This window comes from Toxorhynchites rutilus, chromosome 3 (assembly GCF_029784135.1).
Source record: "Toxorhynchites rutilus septentrionalis strain SRP chromosome 3, ASM2978413v1, whole genome shotgun sequence".
Lineage (NCBI taxonomy): Eukaryota > Metazoa > Arthropoda > Insecta > Diptera > Culicidae > Toxorhynchites > Toxorhynchites rutilus.
The window spans coordinates 83,886,391-83,904,010 of NC_073746.1; the positions used below are offsets into that span (position 1 = coordinate 83,886,391).

At 38.5% G+C, this 17,620-nt stretch overlaps 1 protein-coding gene and 1 long non-coding RNA gene across 2 annotated transcripts in view; both read left to right on the top strand.

Annotated features, from left to right (window-relative positions):
- Window positions 1–181: 181 nt before the first annotated feature.
- On the top strand, window positions 182–772 carry LOC129779606 (uncharacterized). The gene is made up of 3 exons (XR_008743717.1): window positions 182–335; window positions 394–575; window positions 639–772. It is a non-coding gene; the product is annotated as an uncharacterized LOC129779606 (long non-coding RNA).
- Window positions 773–4,804: 4,032 nt separating this feature from the next.
- The window catches only part of LOC129777885 (tyrosine-protein phosphatase non-receptor type 14), a 38,829-nt gene continuing 26,013 nt past the window's right edge, over window positions 4,805–17,620 (top strand). The window contains exon 1 of the mRNA XM_055784457.1: window positions 4,805–5,715. Coding sequence (XP_055640432.1) covers window positions 5,631–5,715 — 85 coding nt within the window. The 5' untranslated portion in view covers window positions 4,805–5,630. The remainder of the gene's footprint in view (window positions 5,716–17,620) is intronic.

Here is a 17,620-nt window from a genome sequence, read left to right on the forward strand (position 1 = left end):
AACTTAGGTCGGACCAACTTTTTCGATGCAACCTAAGGCCATCTACACACTAGGCAACCTAAGTTGGAAAGCAACTTAACGAATCTGTCAAAAAAGTTGAGAACATGTGTAATCAAATGGGAGCATACACACTAGGCAACTGTCAACTTTGGTCGGACCAACTTTTTCGATTCAACTCAGCATGTCGAGTCGCGCGCGATTTGTGTCGGCAACCTTTTCGTTCAATTGCTGTTGACGTTTTGATTTCTGCGTTCATTGAATTTCAATATCTGTCAGTGGTGATGCAAAACAGTGTTTACAATATTGGCGCATCTGTTTCTATGAACGAACGAGATGTAAGTATTTTGCTACTTTGGTTTAGTTTATATATAATATATATTCGTTTGACGTTAGGAAATGCCATCAATATGCAAGTTCTCTTGATATACCGTCCGGGAAGAGTGCTGAATTGGTCAAGGATGCGTATAATATTGGAGATTGAGCAAGAAGCACAGAATCCGCTGGATGTGTTTTTTCCAAGTTAACAGCAATTGTTGCTGTCTGTTGTTATCAGCGAGCCGAAATAAGTATGTTAGGTAAATATGTCACCTTTAGCTTGATACCGTCGGTTATAATAATGATTCAACAAATACCAACAGATAGCCTAAGATTGGATAATTCTGGTCAGATTTCCCGGGAAACCGTTATCATCCCTGATTCTCGATTGTACCATGTGCAAAGGTGCGGTCTGCGAATATGTGACCCCTGGGAGAATTTTTCATATTTAGCGTTAGTGTATCATTCTTTAGTCTTTCTTAGTCATTCTTTAGAAGAATTGTTGAAAATTTTTCTGTTTTCTTTATATAATTCTTTTCGGCTGTATTCTTATTTCAATGATTTTTTTATATTTGTAAATATTGTTTGCTGGTTTGTGGTATTACTCCAACGAAAAATAAATATATACATCCATTTTTTAGAAATATTTAGAATTTAGAAAAAAAGCAGAACCCAAAAGAAATTCTGAAATCTATTGTACACACGAAGGAATATTAACACAACGGTACATTTTTTAAATAAAAATGGTATTATTGTTTGATATATGAGATGAAACACCTTCGAAAAAAGTACATCCAGGAATGCCAGATAAGCAGATTTTTTTTCTGCTATAGTGTAAATTGTATTTCAAATGTACCCTTTTGATTCTATTGTAGTTTTAAGAAGCCGCGTATGCATTCAATTTGATTCGATGATTTGTGAAATTAAGTTTTTATTTATTTTTTCTTTGCCTGGTGTCAAGAAAAATCCCAAGTAAAGTAGTTTTTTTCAAACCAATTTTTCATAATTTGCTCTCCGTAGGATTTTTTCGGCAGTTAAATAAATGGCATCTCTGCCAGCGATTAGGCAGTTTATGATGACGGATGAAAACATAACGATTTCATCACGTTTGAGTTGTCTCAGTGTGCAGAGCTGAGTTGGAGATCTGATTGACATCGCAAACATAGATCGGGTTGCGGTTGCCTAATGTGTAGATGGCCTAACATGTCGAGTCACGCGCGATTTGTGTCGGCAACCTTTTCATTCAATTGCTGTTGACATTTCGATTTCTGCGTTTCTGCATTTTCGTTGGGTTTCAATCATGAATGCCAGGTGATTTTTTCAGATGTTTTCACATGGTACGAAAAAATGTATTCAAGTGTCTTCACATATTTTTATCCGTATGGGTATCACGTGGAAGTGCTCGACTGGTAGAACACAGTAGATCATGAAAAATCCAAATCCAAGATGGCCGCAGTTGCCAAATAAACAATTACTTTTTAATGGTTTCATTCAGCTTGCCCTGTTTGTATGTATGTTTGAGTGTTTGTAGGGTTGTCCCACATTAACTGAAATTTGAACCCGTTCCTGATCACTAGTTGATCTGAAATTTGGAACATACCTTTAATTCTAGTGTCATTATAAAACTGCGTATTCCATGATCTTGAAAAATTCAATTTGGCCGCTAAAAATGGCTGAATGGATTGATTTGGAGAATACACTACATTATGAATAACATAAATTCGAAAAGGTCGCTGCCACAAAATGGTCGATTATGTATTTTTTTGCAATCTCAGTTTTATAATGACAGTAGAATTAAAAATGTCTTCCAAATTTTAGATCTAACAGTCATCAGGAACGGGGTAAATTTTTTATTAATGTGGGACCACCCTGCAAACATCTAAACATACATACAAACAGGACAAGCTGAATGAAACCATTTGAAAAGTAATTAGTTATTTGGGGACTGCGGCCATCTTGGATTTGGATTTTTCATGATCTGCTATGTTCTGTTAGTCGAGCACTTTCAATTGATACCCTATTGATGAGGTTCTGTAGAAATATATATACATCGCTATTTCATGGTGGCGGCCATTTTCAAATTGCACTTTTAATAAATAACTGTGTTCTACTAGTCAATCCCTTTCATTTCATATACATATTGATGGGGTTCTGAAAAAATATGTAATCCATCATTTTGTAGCGACCGCCATCTTGGATTTACATTTTTCATAAATAACTGTGTTCTACTAGTCAAGACCTTTCGTTTGATACCCACATTGAAGCGGTTCTGAGAAAATCTGTAATCCGCCATTTTGTAGCGGCCACTATCTTTGATTTACATTTTCCATACATAAATGTGTTTTACTTTTCAAGCCCTTCCATTCGATACTCATATTGATGGGGTTTTGGGAAAACCCATATTGATAGTATTTTGAAGGAATATGAACATAACCCGCCATTTTGTAGCGGCCGCCATCTTGGACTTTCAAAATCATGGAATACGCAGTTTTATAATGACACCAGAGATAAAGATGTGTTTCAAATTTCAGATTAATCGATCAACAGGAAGGGGGTTAAATTTAAAATTATATGGTACAGCGCTACAGACAAAATTACAAAGTTACAAACATACAAACGGGCAAGCTAGATAAAACCGTTTAATAAATAAATGCAAATCATAATTATATTACGTTTACCGAGAGAAAAATCGTTTTTTTTTATGATTCGATTATCCGGCGTGAGAAAAAAATCATTATTCCGGATAATCGAGTCCGACCTGTACTTTTGTTTCCTAATTTCGCTCATGTTAAGAAAAATCTCATGTAAAGTTGTATTTTTTTGAAAAAACATTTTTCATAAATTGCTCCTCATATGATTTCTTTCTGTAGTTAAAGGAACGGCATCACTGCCAGTTCATTATGACGGATGAAAACTTAACGATTTCATCACGTTCGAGTTGCCTCAATGTGCAGAGCTGAGTTGGAGATGCGATTGATATCGCCAAAATAGATCGGGTTGCAGTTGCTCAATGTGTAGAAGGCCTAATTTATTCATCGTTGATGTCATTTGCCGTTCGAAAGACGTATCCACAATACGCCTTGGCCGCCCGGTAAAGCCGACTAAAGCTCGCTACACATACAGCGTCACCGTCACCGTCCCGTCAACTATTGGCGATCTAACGTACAAATCTACACCTAGGCGGCGCTGCGGTGGAAGTGATGATGGTTTTAAATTTTTCCATGTGTGCTTATGGAAGTTTGTAGTTCTTTCCATAAATTACAATGTTATAATCATAAAAGATTATTTGATTGCGATGAGTTTTTAAGAAATTTAATTCTGCGCATTTTTATATATAACATGTTATTTTCTTATCTCTTTCAGTAGTGAAACAAGTTGAAAAATGCATGGTTCTTGCATGTGAGAACTACCTTGGAAAGTCCGGAAGTAAAACATACGTGATTTGTTTTTGAGTTTTAGGTTACCTTATCATCATTTTCTTAGTTCAAAATCAAAATCCAGATGTCTCACCGATCGTTTACGTTTTGCGTTAGATCGCCAATTCTCTTGGACTTATTTTGCCGACGTCAAAGTTGTCGGTATGGTGTATGTGAATGCTACCATACGATTTCTATGAGAGAATATTTGACATTTCATCCCTTTACGTTTACTTCACGATGACGGGAAGGTATATGTGTAGCGCACCTAAGGCCATGTTCTCACTGCAGCGGGGCGTCAACGTGGCGTGAGCGGGGCGTGTTCGCTTCTCGCAACGACATTTTAATTCACTCACATTGCACCGTGTCAGCGGCGTGTCTTCGGAATGTTTTATACAAATTGTCAATGTGTGTTTTTGAATGAAAGAATGAAAATTGGTTTATTTTTAAATATACCAACATCGTTGGACGAACCGGGACAAAAATCGGACGGTGAAACATGCAAGAGAGAAGCGGAGAAGTACAAATATCGCCGGCGTGAAGTGTTTTCGTTTGCACGCCAAAACCACGCTTACGACACGTCAGCCTGGTGTGAAGACATCGGTAAGAACACACACGATTAATCGTAAGCATCACACGCCCCGCCCTAGCAACGCTGACGCCACACTGCAGTGAGAACAAGGCCTAAATGTGGACGTACCGCCCGGGCTTGCCGACGTGCCGAAAACCGACTCAAATCTAACCGAACCCAACCCGAAACAAGTGGGTCCGGTTCGAGAAAGTCGAACCAAAACAAAACGAAGTAAATTAGCGTTGACGACATTGTTCTTCGTGTGCTCGTGATGGCTTCGTTCATCCGATGGGGCTTCGACTTCGTGCACCCGATGGGGTGTCCACATTACATAACGAACCGAATATGCCGCCTGGTACAGGCCTATCGGCATAATTCGGCATAATGTGGATGCGCCTTAACAACACGGTTTCTCACTTCTCATCGTGACGTTTCCCGTTTGACAGTAGCGTTGCGATGTTTTTTTCGTTTGTTAGCAAACTCGCGAGCCGATGCGTCATTTTCCCAACATTTCTATATTGTTTTGCAATGTGTACATACGCTAATTGCTAGTTTTATTTTCCCACTCGTCCAGTTTCGGGTTGTTCGGTTCGGTCGCAGGCCAGACAGTAAGCTAGTTTGTGTAGTGTTGTAGCCTCCGCATAGAAGTGCCGCGGTCGCGAAACGAGAGTAGAAAAAAAGTAGGTACACAAAACGATGCACAGTTCGCGGCAGTAGTGGCATCACCATCAAACAAGAATTACGGAATACGTGTTAATAGGAATTCTGTTCCGGAAATCAGGAGTCACAAATTTTTATCCATTCAAAGTGTCCCGAAAACAGGTGCCTTTGCGGGTAGAAAGAATTCTGGCATGCAGGTGGGAAACTAGCGTCGCGTCCGCTACCAGCTTGCCTCGGTGGGTTCGAGAAGAAAATCACTTCCGAAAGTTACTATCGGTTGCTGTCTGTGGAGAGGTTCAACCTAGGTCAGCAATAAAGCTGTGTGTTGTGTATGTGATTGTGATATTTGCCGTGTTGATAATGATTTTGTGAAGAAAAAGCCAACGAGTTGTAATAATATCCATGATTTGAGAATACGTGCAAATTTAGCAGAAAGCCGTTTCCACGGAATGTGCGATCGAATGTCGAGCAGCAGCAGCAGCAACAAAGCAAAATAAGCCGTGTGGGCAATTATTCATCATTAATGCCGATTCTACGGATAATTCGGCTTCTATGTGCAGCGACCGCGAAAGCGACAATTATTCGAGTGCATAACAACAACATCACGGCCCGACGCTCGGATTATTGAGGTTTGAAGTAACAGCCGGAAGTGACTGCCGATACCGAAGATGCCGTTCAAGCTGAAGCTCAAAAAATCGCGGCACTACAATGTCATGTCCAAGAGCTTGTTTGTGATCTCCGTCGACCATCTAGGTAAGAATGAAGCGTTAATGCCAGTAGCTAGTCAATTTTCTGCGCAAATATCTACACTCGAAGTCATTACCATTTTTCGTAGTTTTTGGAAGCCACAGCAAAGCAAATCACTTCTATGAATGACTGCGAAAATTCCAGCTTTCGAAACGACATCGCAAGTAGTGGGTGTATTATACACCATTGTCTAGGTATTGTCAAGGTTGCTGACAAATGTTTCCACTGCTCGACATTGGAATAAACTAATTGTAATATTTGTAGTTGAATGATAGTTCTTTTTTGACAATTTATTATCCAATTAGCGCTTTACAGTGTGAACATTTGTTTAAGGGGGACCCCGAGGATCATATTTGATACTAAAAATCCTTCTACGCATATGTTCAAATTTCAACAATGTTATTGAACTTCTTGTTTGTTTCGGACCTTGTTTGCCTTAAACTGGCTCTGTAAACAATTCTGTTGCCTCCATTTAAAAGATAAGAATATTGTATACATTGTGAAACTATACGTATACGTATAAAACGTATATTTTATACGTTGTGAAACCTCCAAATTAGTAGATTTAAGTAACATTTTAGAAGTGAAAGTTTGAGGTTTTTAAGGCGTTACTCTTAATTTCATCCAAAAATACATAGTAAACGTGAATATTTCTATCAAACAAATTGAAGCTCTCTAACCGCTCTACAATTTGCTTTTTGATACTCAACTTCTATCTTTTTTAATTTCGCCGCAATATCATTTTGAAAAATTCCTGGAGAATCTCCTACTAAAATCTACCAAAATAACGATTTCTACTTCACTGTACTCGTAATAGCCAATTAACTTCCATTTTAACGTTGATCCATTTCATTTTCTCTTGAAATAAGCCATAAATATAAAAAAAATTTTTGACGTGGGACTACGTCTAACCGGAATATATGGAGGGTAAAATGAAAACCTAAACACAGAACATGCAGGAAAAAATGAAAGATTTCGAATGCTTATAGCTCGAACATTTCGTACTGGATAGGAGAGATGTTTGCATCACTTGATAGGGAATATTTCTACGCATCTATCGCAACTAACAAAATGTTGTTTTTCATTAGATAAACAATTGAATAACTGTAAAATATTAGGCGTTATCTAAACGCCCTAACTGCATCGTTTTGATTGGCCCGATTTACGGTTTCCCTAACACAGCCATCAAAACCAAGCAGCCTTGGGGAAATCGGCATTGCAAATACATGAAAGTAGGGGGACTTTTGTTCTCATCGAAAAATGTTCCCTAACACAGACTTTAAAACCAAGCAGCGAAATCGGCATTGCAAGCACACGAAAGAGCCTAGAGGCGAGTGAACTGAAAAGTTTAAACCCTCTTAAAGCCAAAAAGAAGAAAAAGAACACACGAAAGTAGGGGGAGCTTTTGTTCCCACCGAAATGTGTTCCCTAATAGAGATTTCTAAACCAAGGTGCCTGGAGAAATCGGTATTTCAAATTCATGCAAGTCGGGGGTATTTTTGTTCCGACTGGAATGTGTTTCCCTAACACAGACTTCAAATCCATGAAACGTGGGGAAATCGGCATTGCGAATTCATACAAATCGGGGGTATTTTTGTTCCGATTGAAATGTGTTTCCCTAACACAGACTTCAAAACCGTGGTTTCTGGGGAAATCGGCTCTGCAAATAAATGCAAACTGCGAGTACTTTTGTCCTCGCTTGCCTTTGTGCAGAGTGGAATATGTCTGTCCTAACATGATCTTCTAAACTTAGGAACCTGGGAAAATCGTGCAGCCACTAGAAGCGAATGAACTTCCCAGTTTCAAGCAAATTCGAGATTCGAGAAGTATGTACACTTTTGGGATGTAAACTTCAGAGGGAAATGTAAAATAAAATAATCGTTTGATAATTTTTTTTTGTCTTTATTGGAAAGATTTTCAGCCTTAGGCTGGTTCATCAAACGTTTGATAATTCTTCCGTACATATATTTTGTTCCAGTCATCATACCAAACGTAAAAGGTCCGTCATTAAATTTACTTGTAACGAAGAACAATCAATCACAATAAATGAATTGACTTTACACGGCATTTGTTCATTTTTTTCACTCACAGAGCAAATATATTGAACTCAATTGAATTTGGAAACTGTTTCATTCAATCAAGAATTTAATCAATACAAACGAATGATTGCTCAGCTAAGGTAGTTCCACGTGAACCTTGCGGTTATATCATAGATATAACCCACTATTTTTTTTTTCAAACTGTATATAATCGAGTCTAAAATTGTATATAATCGAATATTTAATAATCGAATCCGACCTGTAGTATTACCAACGTTGAACTGTAAAAACTTGATGTTGCGATAGAATTGGTTGAGAGTTCTCCCAGCAAAAATCAATCAACTTTGGTTTGATTTGATCTGCTTGAAGCTATAAATGTTTATTTATTTGGTTCTATAATAAAATTCATTTTCCGCTTACATTTCGGTATGCGCAGAATGTTTTTCTCTTATCGCAATATCTATCAATTACGAGACTTAAGTTTCAATGCACTATCCTGTAAATAGTGCACTATGATCAGAAAGTACCAGCATTTTTTAACCCGTTTTATGCGAAGCGTTCAAAAAATTGAACAACAACTTCGATGATTTTTCATAAATTTAGAAAGCAACCATTTGGTAAGGTTACCAACTACCACCTACTATCAATTTCATTCAATTTTGTATAACTTTATTGGGCATAAAATTCGGTTTGAAGCAACTATGTGCGGAAAGTACATAGTTGATTTTTGACGCACCTCGCTGACAATGGTCTCATGGTTGGCATGGCCGTACTTCCGATGATAGAAGTTCAGCAGCAGGTTCGTAATTCGATGATTCCTGGGTAAGATGATCGGAAACTTCGTATCGTAGGTCAACACCGTCGCGTCTGACCACTCAGTTCCAAATTCTGTCTTAAGACCGCAGCTTCATCTGGAAACGCTTCAGGCCGCGCAATCAACTAGAGTCCTCTCCGCCCTGGATTTCCCCGACAGTACCTGTAACTTCACTACCCTTGGAGGTCCGCAGGATGTCAACGAAAGGATCTACGACCGATTTTCTAATGAAATGACTGCACATGTATACCTCACCTTAGGAACCTGGGAAAATCGTGCAGCCACTAGAAGCGAATGAACTTCCCAGTTTCAAGCAAATTCGAGATTCGAGAAGTATGTACACTTTTGGGATGTAAACTTCAGAGGGAAATGTAAAATAAAATAATCGTTTGATAATTTTTTTTTGTCTTTATTGGAAAGATTTTCAGCCTTAGGCTGGTTCATCAAACGTTTGATAATTCTTCCGTACATATATTTTGTTCTAGTCATCATACCAAACGTAAAAGGTCCGTCATTAAATTTACTTGTAACGAAGAACAATCAATCACAATAAATGAATTGACTTTACACGGCATTTGTTCATTTTTTTCACTCACAGAGCAAATATATTGAACTCAATTGAATTTGGAAACTGTTTCATTCAATCAAGAATTTAATCAATACAAACGAATGATTGCTCAGCTAAGGTAGTTCCACGTGAACCTTGCGGTTATATCATAGATATAACCCACTATTTTTTTTTTCAAACTGTATATAATCGAGTCTAAAATTGTATATAATCGAATATTTAATAATCGAATCCGACCTGTAGTATTACCAACGTTGAACTGTAAAAACTTGATGTTGCGATAGAATTGGTTGAGAGTTCTCCCAGCAAAAATCAATCAACTTTGGTTTGATTTGATCTGCTTGAAGCTATAAATGTTTATTTATTTGGTTCTATAATAAAATTCATTTTCCGCTTACATTTCGGTATGCGCAGAATGTTTTTCTCTTATCGCAATATCTATCAATTACGAGACTTAAGTTTCAATGCACTATCCTGTAAATAGTGCACTATGATCAGAAAGTACCAGCATTTTTTAACCCGTTTTATGCGAAGCGTTCAAAAAATTGAACAACAACTTCGATGATTTTTCATAAATTTAGAAAGCAACCATTTGGTAAGGTTACCAACTACCACCTACTATCAATTTCATTCAATTTTGTATAACTTTATTGGGCATAAAATTCGGTTTGAAGCAACTATGTGCGGAAAGTACATAGTTGATTTTTGACGCACCTCGCTGACAATCGTCTCATGGTTGGCATGGCCGTACTTCCGATGATAGAAGTTCAGCAGCAGGTCCGTAATTCGATGATTCCTGGGTAAGATGATCGGAAACTTCGTATCGTAGGTCAACACCGTCGCGTCTGACCACTCAGTTCCAAATTCTGTCTTAAGACCGCAGCTTCATCTGGAAACGCTTCAGGCCGCGCAATCAACTAGAGTCCTCTCCGCCCTGGATTTCCCCGACAGTACCTGTAACTTCACTACCCTTGGAGGTCCGCAGGATGTCAACGAAAGGATCTACGACCGATTTTCTAATGAAATGACTGCACATGTATACCTCACGTAACTCCTTGTGGCTCTCATCCGTTCCATTCTCCGGAACCATCGATCAATCTGTTTCGAAGTGGTGAAAGAATTCAGGTACCTGGTACCAACGGCTATCTTTGCATGAAGGACCCTTTCCCCATTTGGTAGCTTCATCTGCAACGTTGACCTTCGTCGAAACCCAATGCCATTATTAGATGTTCGTGATACCTAATATTTCGTCAACCCTGAACGCGACGAACTGCCGATATCGCCGATATGACTTAATCCACGAGCAAACTGTAGATGAATCGCTCCAGAAAAAAGGTTCTCTTTATTTTTAGCGAATGGTTTTCTTCAATTGTGCTTCAATCAATGCTGTCATTGCGGAATCGAGAGTCCTCGGAGTGGTGCGTCCTTCGTTTTCGATGATACGAGTGCAATCCTGATCTGTCCTTGATCTATAATGCGGAAATAAACTACTGCCGCATAAATCTGGGCGCTCGCATCCGCGAACACACGCATCTCAAGATTGTTCATGCTTTCTGGACTGTAGCCTGGGAAATAACACCGCGGAATACGCAATTCAGTTATGTTTTTCAACATCGCCAACCATTCATACCAGCTTGTAGCTATCTCCACAGGAATTTCGGTGTCCCATACCGTGTCAGTTCGCCAAACTTCTTGGATGACGAATAGCGCTACCAGCCCCAAGGGGTCGTAGACGCTCATGACCAGTCGAAGCATTCCTCTATTCGTTGGTATCGTAGCACAGTCCAACAGAGTACGTAACTTCTCGCAAAACCGCAAAGAAAACACGAAGACATCCTCTTCTTGCATCCACTCCATCCACAACACCCGCTCGAACCCGATACCCTTCTCCGGTAACATGACGCCTTCTGATTTGCTTCGCCTAGCCTATCTAACACGCGTTGGTTACTCGACATTCAATTTCTGATATGGAATCCCGCTCGCTTGTGCACTTCGATTACTTCTTTTGCCATCTCGAATGCCTCCGCTGCTTTTTCAAAACTATCGAGGTAATCATCAACGTAGTGTCGTTTCTTCATTGCAGCTGCTCCTCGTGGAAAATCTGTTTCTTGTTCGGTTGCCTTTATATTTTTACATAATATGAATGTGCGGGGGAACAGGTAGCTCCAAACAGTGTTGAAAAAAATCGTCTTCGCTAAGCTCTAATACATAGATTTTCGGACTATATGCATCGTAAACTATATATAGGCATCGAAAATCTATATATTCAAAAAAAAAACAGATCCAGACAACCAGTGAATATGAGCAAATGAACTTTTGTTCTTCAATATGTTTTGAAGTTCATTCTTCCATTCTTCCACCCAGTGTCATTTTCATCCTGATTATTCAAGATGCCAGAATTGAATTTCATTTTACCCAATGAATATCAGGTGTTGTTTACTTTTAACCTGAGGCAGCTGTGTACGGTTGGTTTTTATTTATGTCGTTATTACCGTCTCGCCAAACAAAATCATGCGCGATTTTTTGCAAAGTTCGTTTCATCGGATTCTGGCGTTTTTGTTCTCTAAATGGTCCAGTCTGACTTTTTTTTTATTTGTGAAACTTGACTCAAAATCAATGTCACAACGAATATCATTTCGAATGTGATGAATATCAATTTGTTGTCTTTGATATTCAAAGTATAAATAACAGCGAAGTTATGAACCCCACTCAATGCCGCATTTATTCATTATAGCAAATTTGTTCTTGCATCAGCGATATGAACAAAATAAACTCGTTTGTTATTGTCATCAATATAATGAGGGCAGTGTGTTTCAAGCTTAAGCTTGATATTCTGCTTGATATTCTAAGACACTGGCTCCAAATATCGCTACATCGTATACCATTGTACTTATTGGTAGCTCTGGAGAGTATCTATAAGGAAATAATAAACCACTGCGATCCTAAGCCCGTACCAGTATCTGCAGAAACATTTCATTCATATTTGCTGATTTGCTGGAGCTCAATGATACTTCATCGATCTTTGCCGTCGCGTCCCAAATAACTCGAACCTTCCCTGGCTTCTTATCACTGACGACGACACCCATCGGTAGGTACGAAGAACATCGCATGGAGGTCTTCGTAGCCACATTAGTTCCGCATTCGCTTACTAAATAATCGATCATGAGTTCAAAAACTCAGGGCCCTCAATTGACCATCTTTGTGTTGTTATAGAATAACTACGTCCACGCAACAATCATCAGCGATGGAGATCAATCCACGGCCGAATGACGATCGATTCATCCATACAACTACTCTGCTCTGCAAGAAACATCTGGCTGTTGTGCTATGAATAACACCAGAGATATGATCACACAATGATCATATCAACTCTCTTCGCTGTCCGGTGATCTAATTGAACAGCTACCTCTGCGCGCCTCCTAACTCGATGCACTTTCGTGTTTTGACATAGGACTATGTCTTTGATTTCTATATAGGGGGGTCACTCTACGAAAAATGTAACGATTCATTAAGAGTTTTCAAACGCATATTACTCACAATCGTTATTGCGACATATGTTGTGTTATATACCATTAGACAGGAAATTTATCCAGCACTTCTTTTTGCTCAAAACATGAAAAGTGAATACAGTAAAATAAGTTAACAAATTGACGCTTCAAAAGGGTATGATTGCACTAACGCTTTCCTCCCCGACGCAACGAGCAACCTTTTTGCCTGAATTTGGGCGTTACCTCACAATGTGAGTTGATGCGTATAATGAACCACTCTCCATTTACCGATAATGGGCATTTATCAGTTATTATATTGTTTGTTACCAAATCAATTAGTGCACAATTCACGTTTCTATCATGTAGATGTTGCTACCAACAATTTTTGTAATTCTGTAATGTTATATAAAAATGCAATTAATGAATTTAACTAGGTATACTCACGCATATCAGATTATGATAGCTTGAGTAGTCGCGATCCTAATATTATGTTCCTCATATATATCTTCCTTAGAAGCCCACTTCACTCCCCAAATGCCCATTCTTTCCCTTTCCTATACATAAGCAGAACTTAGCACCCAATAAAATCAATTCACTACAGCAGCTACGCAAACTTCCCTAGAGGGCACTCAATATACATCACCGGCCTATAAAGTTATTACAAACAACCGGACAACGTGGCAACGAAGGAGAAAATGCTACTTTTTATCTATAATGTATTCCTGTAGTCATACATTTATTTGACTTAGGCTCATACTTATGTAGATATTACCTATTTAGACTTGTGTTTAAAAATGATAAATGATTTCTCTTTGTCTTCTTCTGCATAATTGAATAAACGGAAGAACAGGGTTGTAATGGTTTTAATGGTATTTTTGTGTGCATTTTCGAACAGAATGTGGTTCCGGATTCTACCACGTTATCTCATGCAACCCTTTTAAAGGATACAAGTTCATACATGAAATGGTTTTTTCCGGGCTTCCATTCGATGTATCGAAAAAGAAAAAAAAACAGATTTTGAACAATGAAAAAAACTCAGTTCAAAGGCAATTACTACACACAATCGCAGTCCTATGTCAAGATCCCGTCCGTGCCCCCAGGCTCAGACCCATCAACTTTATTAGACCAAATACACCAACTGACTATTGGTTGTGCGTATTTATGCTGTTGAACAATTAGATTGTTCTTTTGTCTGTATTATCACCCGATAATTCACTGAAAAACATTGAGTTGCACAAAAAAATATAAAAAAAACTGACATCATTGAAAATATCATATTTTTGTTTCTGTTAGCAACGACCCTAAGACGTAAGGAAATCTTTCTTCCTCCCAATTTAACAAAAAAAAAGTGTTGCAGATCGGGAATTTATCCGCAATCAGTATGCTTTGAGTGTATTGTATCTGAATGTGACTTATTTGAAGTGTTTAAAATGAATCTCAGAAACAGAGAATTTAAAACGCACAAAATTAGGCTCCTTATGTTATGTGAATGTACCTTACTCTACGCAGGATGATACAAGGATGACTCCGAGAAAGAAAAATTTGCGTTATTCCCATCAGCAGCTTGTTCTGACCATGCACATAACAAGAAAATGTATTTCAAAACGTCGAGCAGCAAAATATCAAGGAATTCCAGAAAGTACTCTTCGTACACAACTGAAATTAAATGGTAAAGTAGAACGTTCTGGAAGGCACTCAGTTTAGCGGAAAGAAAGAGGAAGGTAGCATAGTACGGTGGGTAATCGCAGCATCCAGAGCCGGGCTTCCGATTAACGAAACGTTTGAAGACGTCCGTGGCATATGTTTTTGTGAATCATTAAGCCTTGCAATACGGCAGTCTGCTCCGCCGGAGTGCTGCCACTGTACGGAGCACTGCGCCGAAAAGTATGCACATCGCGCTGGTGTGATCGACGTGAAGTATTACTCTCATGTCGTCAGAAGACGACACTCATACTGACACAGGTCGTCGCGCTGATGTCGTCTATCGACGACGCTCGTAGCGAAAGGGTTAGAAGGAAGAATCCAATTAAGGGGGATGTTCCTGGATAAAAGTGGTTGAATGGCTTACTAAGACGCCATCCCGACATCAAGCGAAGAATTACAACTGCGCTTTCTAAGCAGCGAACCTGTATTACGACGCATAAAATCCGCAAATGGTAGATGATTACGTCCGACGAGCAGATATCAGGCACGTCTTAGAGTATTTGAACCGAGTGTTCAACATGGACGAATCCTCCCATAATTCTTGTTCCAATAATGGAAGTGGTTTTGGCACCAGCTGGCGAAAAATACATGTTTCATACTTCATACATCAAATGCGAACTCGGAGAAGAAGTGCTATACAGTGCTGTTTTCAACTAGTAAGGCTGGTATGTTCGCACCGCCATTGATATTATTCCCATCAAGGCGCCGACACTGCGTTTCACAACTATAGATCCACTAATTTTTTCTGAGTTTCCAGAGATATGTAAGAAGTCGGTTGAATTGAAGTATATCGTGTAGGGTATAATAACTATCTTCATTCACGAGACTGACTATTTGAACTTTTTTGTTGCGCCCAGGCGAGAAACGCGCCCAGGTTTTATACGCGAATTTTGGAATTCACGCGGATTTCGGAATTTGCGCGGATTTCGAAATTTACGCGTTTTTTTACGTGGCACTTATAAACCACGTAAAACCTCAATATGCTAATTGATGGGACTTTTCACGAAATAATTTTGTATTATAGGTAGCTGAGAAATAAAAGGAGATACAGATATCATGATTGTAGCATGCAAAAAAAATATAGAATATGGGTTGCATTTTAAACTAATAATTCACTGTTAGATTCTTTCCCGGATTTTGAAAATTACCCGGTTTTTTTACGCGTATTTTGGAATTAACGCTGTTTTTGTTTACGCGGCATGTATCCCCTGCGTAAAAAGCGACTCCGGTGTAGATGGAAAAACTCTCACTTCTTCAAAAAATTAAATTGAAAAATTAAAAGTCGATTTCACATGAATTATAATAAGTTTTTAATTCGTAGGTTATCTTTAGTTCTCAATCAGTTCAAATAACCCATTCGGGGTGGTTTCGAACAAGCTGCGCCATGTTGTAGTGTGTATCTCGTTCTACGCAAAGGATACTGCTCGTTCAGGCCCTTTGAATCACTCATACTGCTTGTTAGCTGCATCTACTTTCGTACGATCATTCTCATAAGTTCTTGTCCCTATTCATTGAACCATGCCATGACCTTCTGGATTTTATGAATTGATGCCGAATTGATTAATTATCACATTGTTTTTGATGCAAAAACAGCAGTAAATGATTCTAAAGTACTTCGTTGCACTTCTGAGCAGTATACTTTGCGTAGAACGAGATACACACTACAACATGGCGCAGCTTGGTCAAAACCACCCCAAATGGATTATTTGAACTGGTTGAGAGCTAAAGATGACCTACGAATTAGAAACTTATTGTAATTCATGTGAAATTGACGTTAATTTTTTGAAGGAGTGAGAGTTTTTCCATCTGGTTCTATAGTTATGAAACACTGGAATTTTAGTATTTTGTATGTTTCGCACCTGGACGCAACAATAAAGTTTAAATGGCCAGTCTTAAAAGATAGTTTTTATGTCCCACACTATATGCTTCAATTCAACCGATTTCTTACATATCTCTGGAAATTCCGAAAAAATGAGTGGTAAGGTGAGGCCGTTTCGTTACTAAGTTGTTTAGGGGAGCGGTATATGAAAGCAGTACGGAAGAAGGCAGAAGGGGAATTATTTGCTTGAAGCGTGAAAGAGACAAACTGATGACGAGCGAGCTTGGGCACAAGCGTATTGTGTTTTGTTTACAAACAAACTTCCGACTTCCAAGATGACTGAAGAGTGGTTTTAGCAAATTGGCCCACCTTAGAATATACTTCTAGGCGCCTTGATTCCCATATAAACAGCGCCATCCTGCGGAAATTACAAAAAGCACTTCCGATAGTTGGTCAGTGAGTAAAAATGGTCAGTGAAACTTGTTTGCCAATAAACGAGAGGGTTACTAAGCGGCCATCTTTCTTTAGCCACCATAGGAAAACATGAACATAGAAATCATAATCAAAAATTAAAAGATGAAGTGCTTCGTGCAATCCTGCTGCAGTATTTCCATTGTAAGTCGCACAATGAAGCTTCCGGATGGATGGCCAAATATCAAAGAAGTATCCAACGGAGTCATTGGCTACAGGCCATTGCAAAGGCTGAATATATTTGCATCAATATTGACTCTAAACAATAAACAATGCGTCAGTCCTAGCTTTTTGCTGTCTACGCTCATTTTGTGTTGGTTGGGATATGATTGCGGGGCCCTGCAATAAATAAGTAAAATAACTTTTATGACAGATAAATTTTGATTTTATGGGCGTGCAAGGTTAGGAATATTTGAATTTAAGTGCACATAAATAGGCACACATGATATGTTTTCAAAATATTTTTTAAAAATAGTTTTATGAAGCATTGTTGATAGTTTTTCGTTTTTGATGTTACTACTAATGACAGAGTTTCAAGACCGCATTAACTTTTTTGTGATATGGTGCATATATTTTGGCTACAGAATGGTTTAAATTTTGAAAAGTCTTAACTGCGCAGAATATGGTGGTTAGGTTGGCAGCGAAAATGGTCATGTCAAATTTCAAAAACCGACCATGTAAATTTTGTTTATTGGCTCAAAAAAATGATCTGTGCAAAGTTCCAGCTCGATCGGACATGATTTATGGGTGCCTCAAAGCGCTCAAAGTTTTGAAATTGGGAAAATCGATTTTTTTTCGATGCCAAATGATTTTAAATCATGAAACGTCGAGATCTGGTGTCTCTTAGCCTGAGAGGCAATGAAGGTATGGAAAAAAATAATTATCGAATTTAAAGAACCGACCATGTACATTTTGTTTATTGGTCCAAAAAAAATATGTGCAAAGTTTCAGCTCAATCGCACATGATTTTTTAGGGGTGCCTCAAAGCACTCAATGTTTTGATTTTTT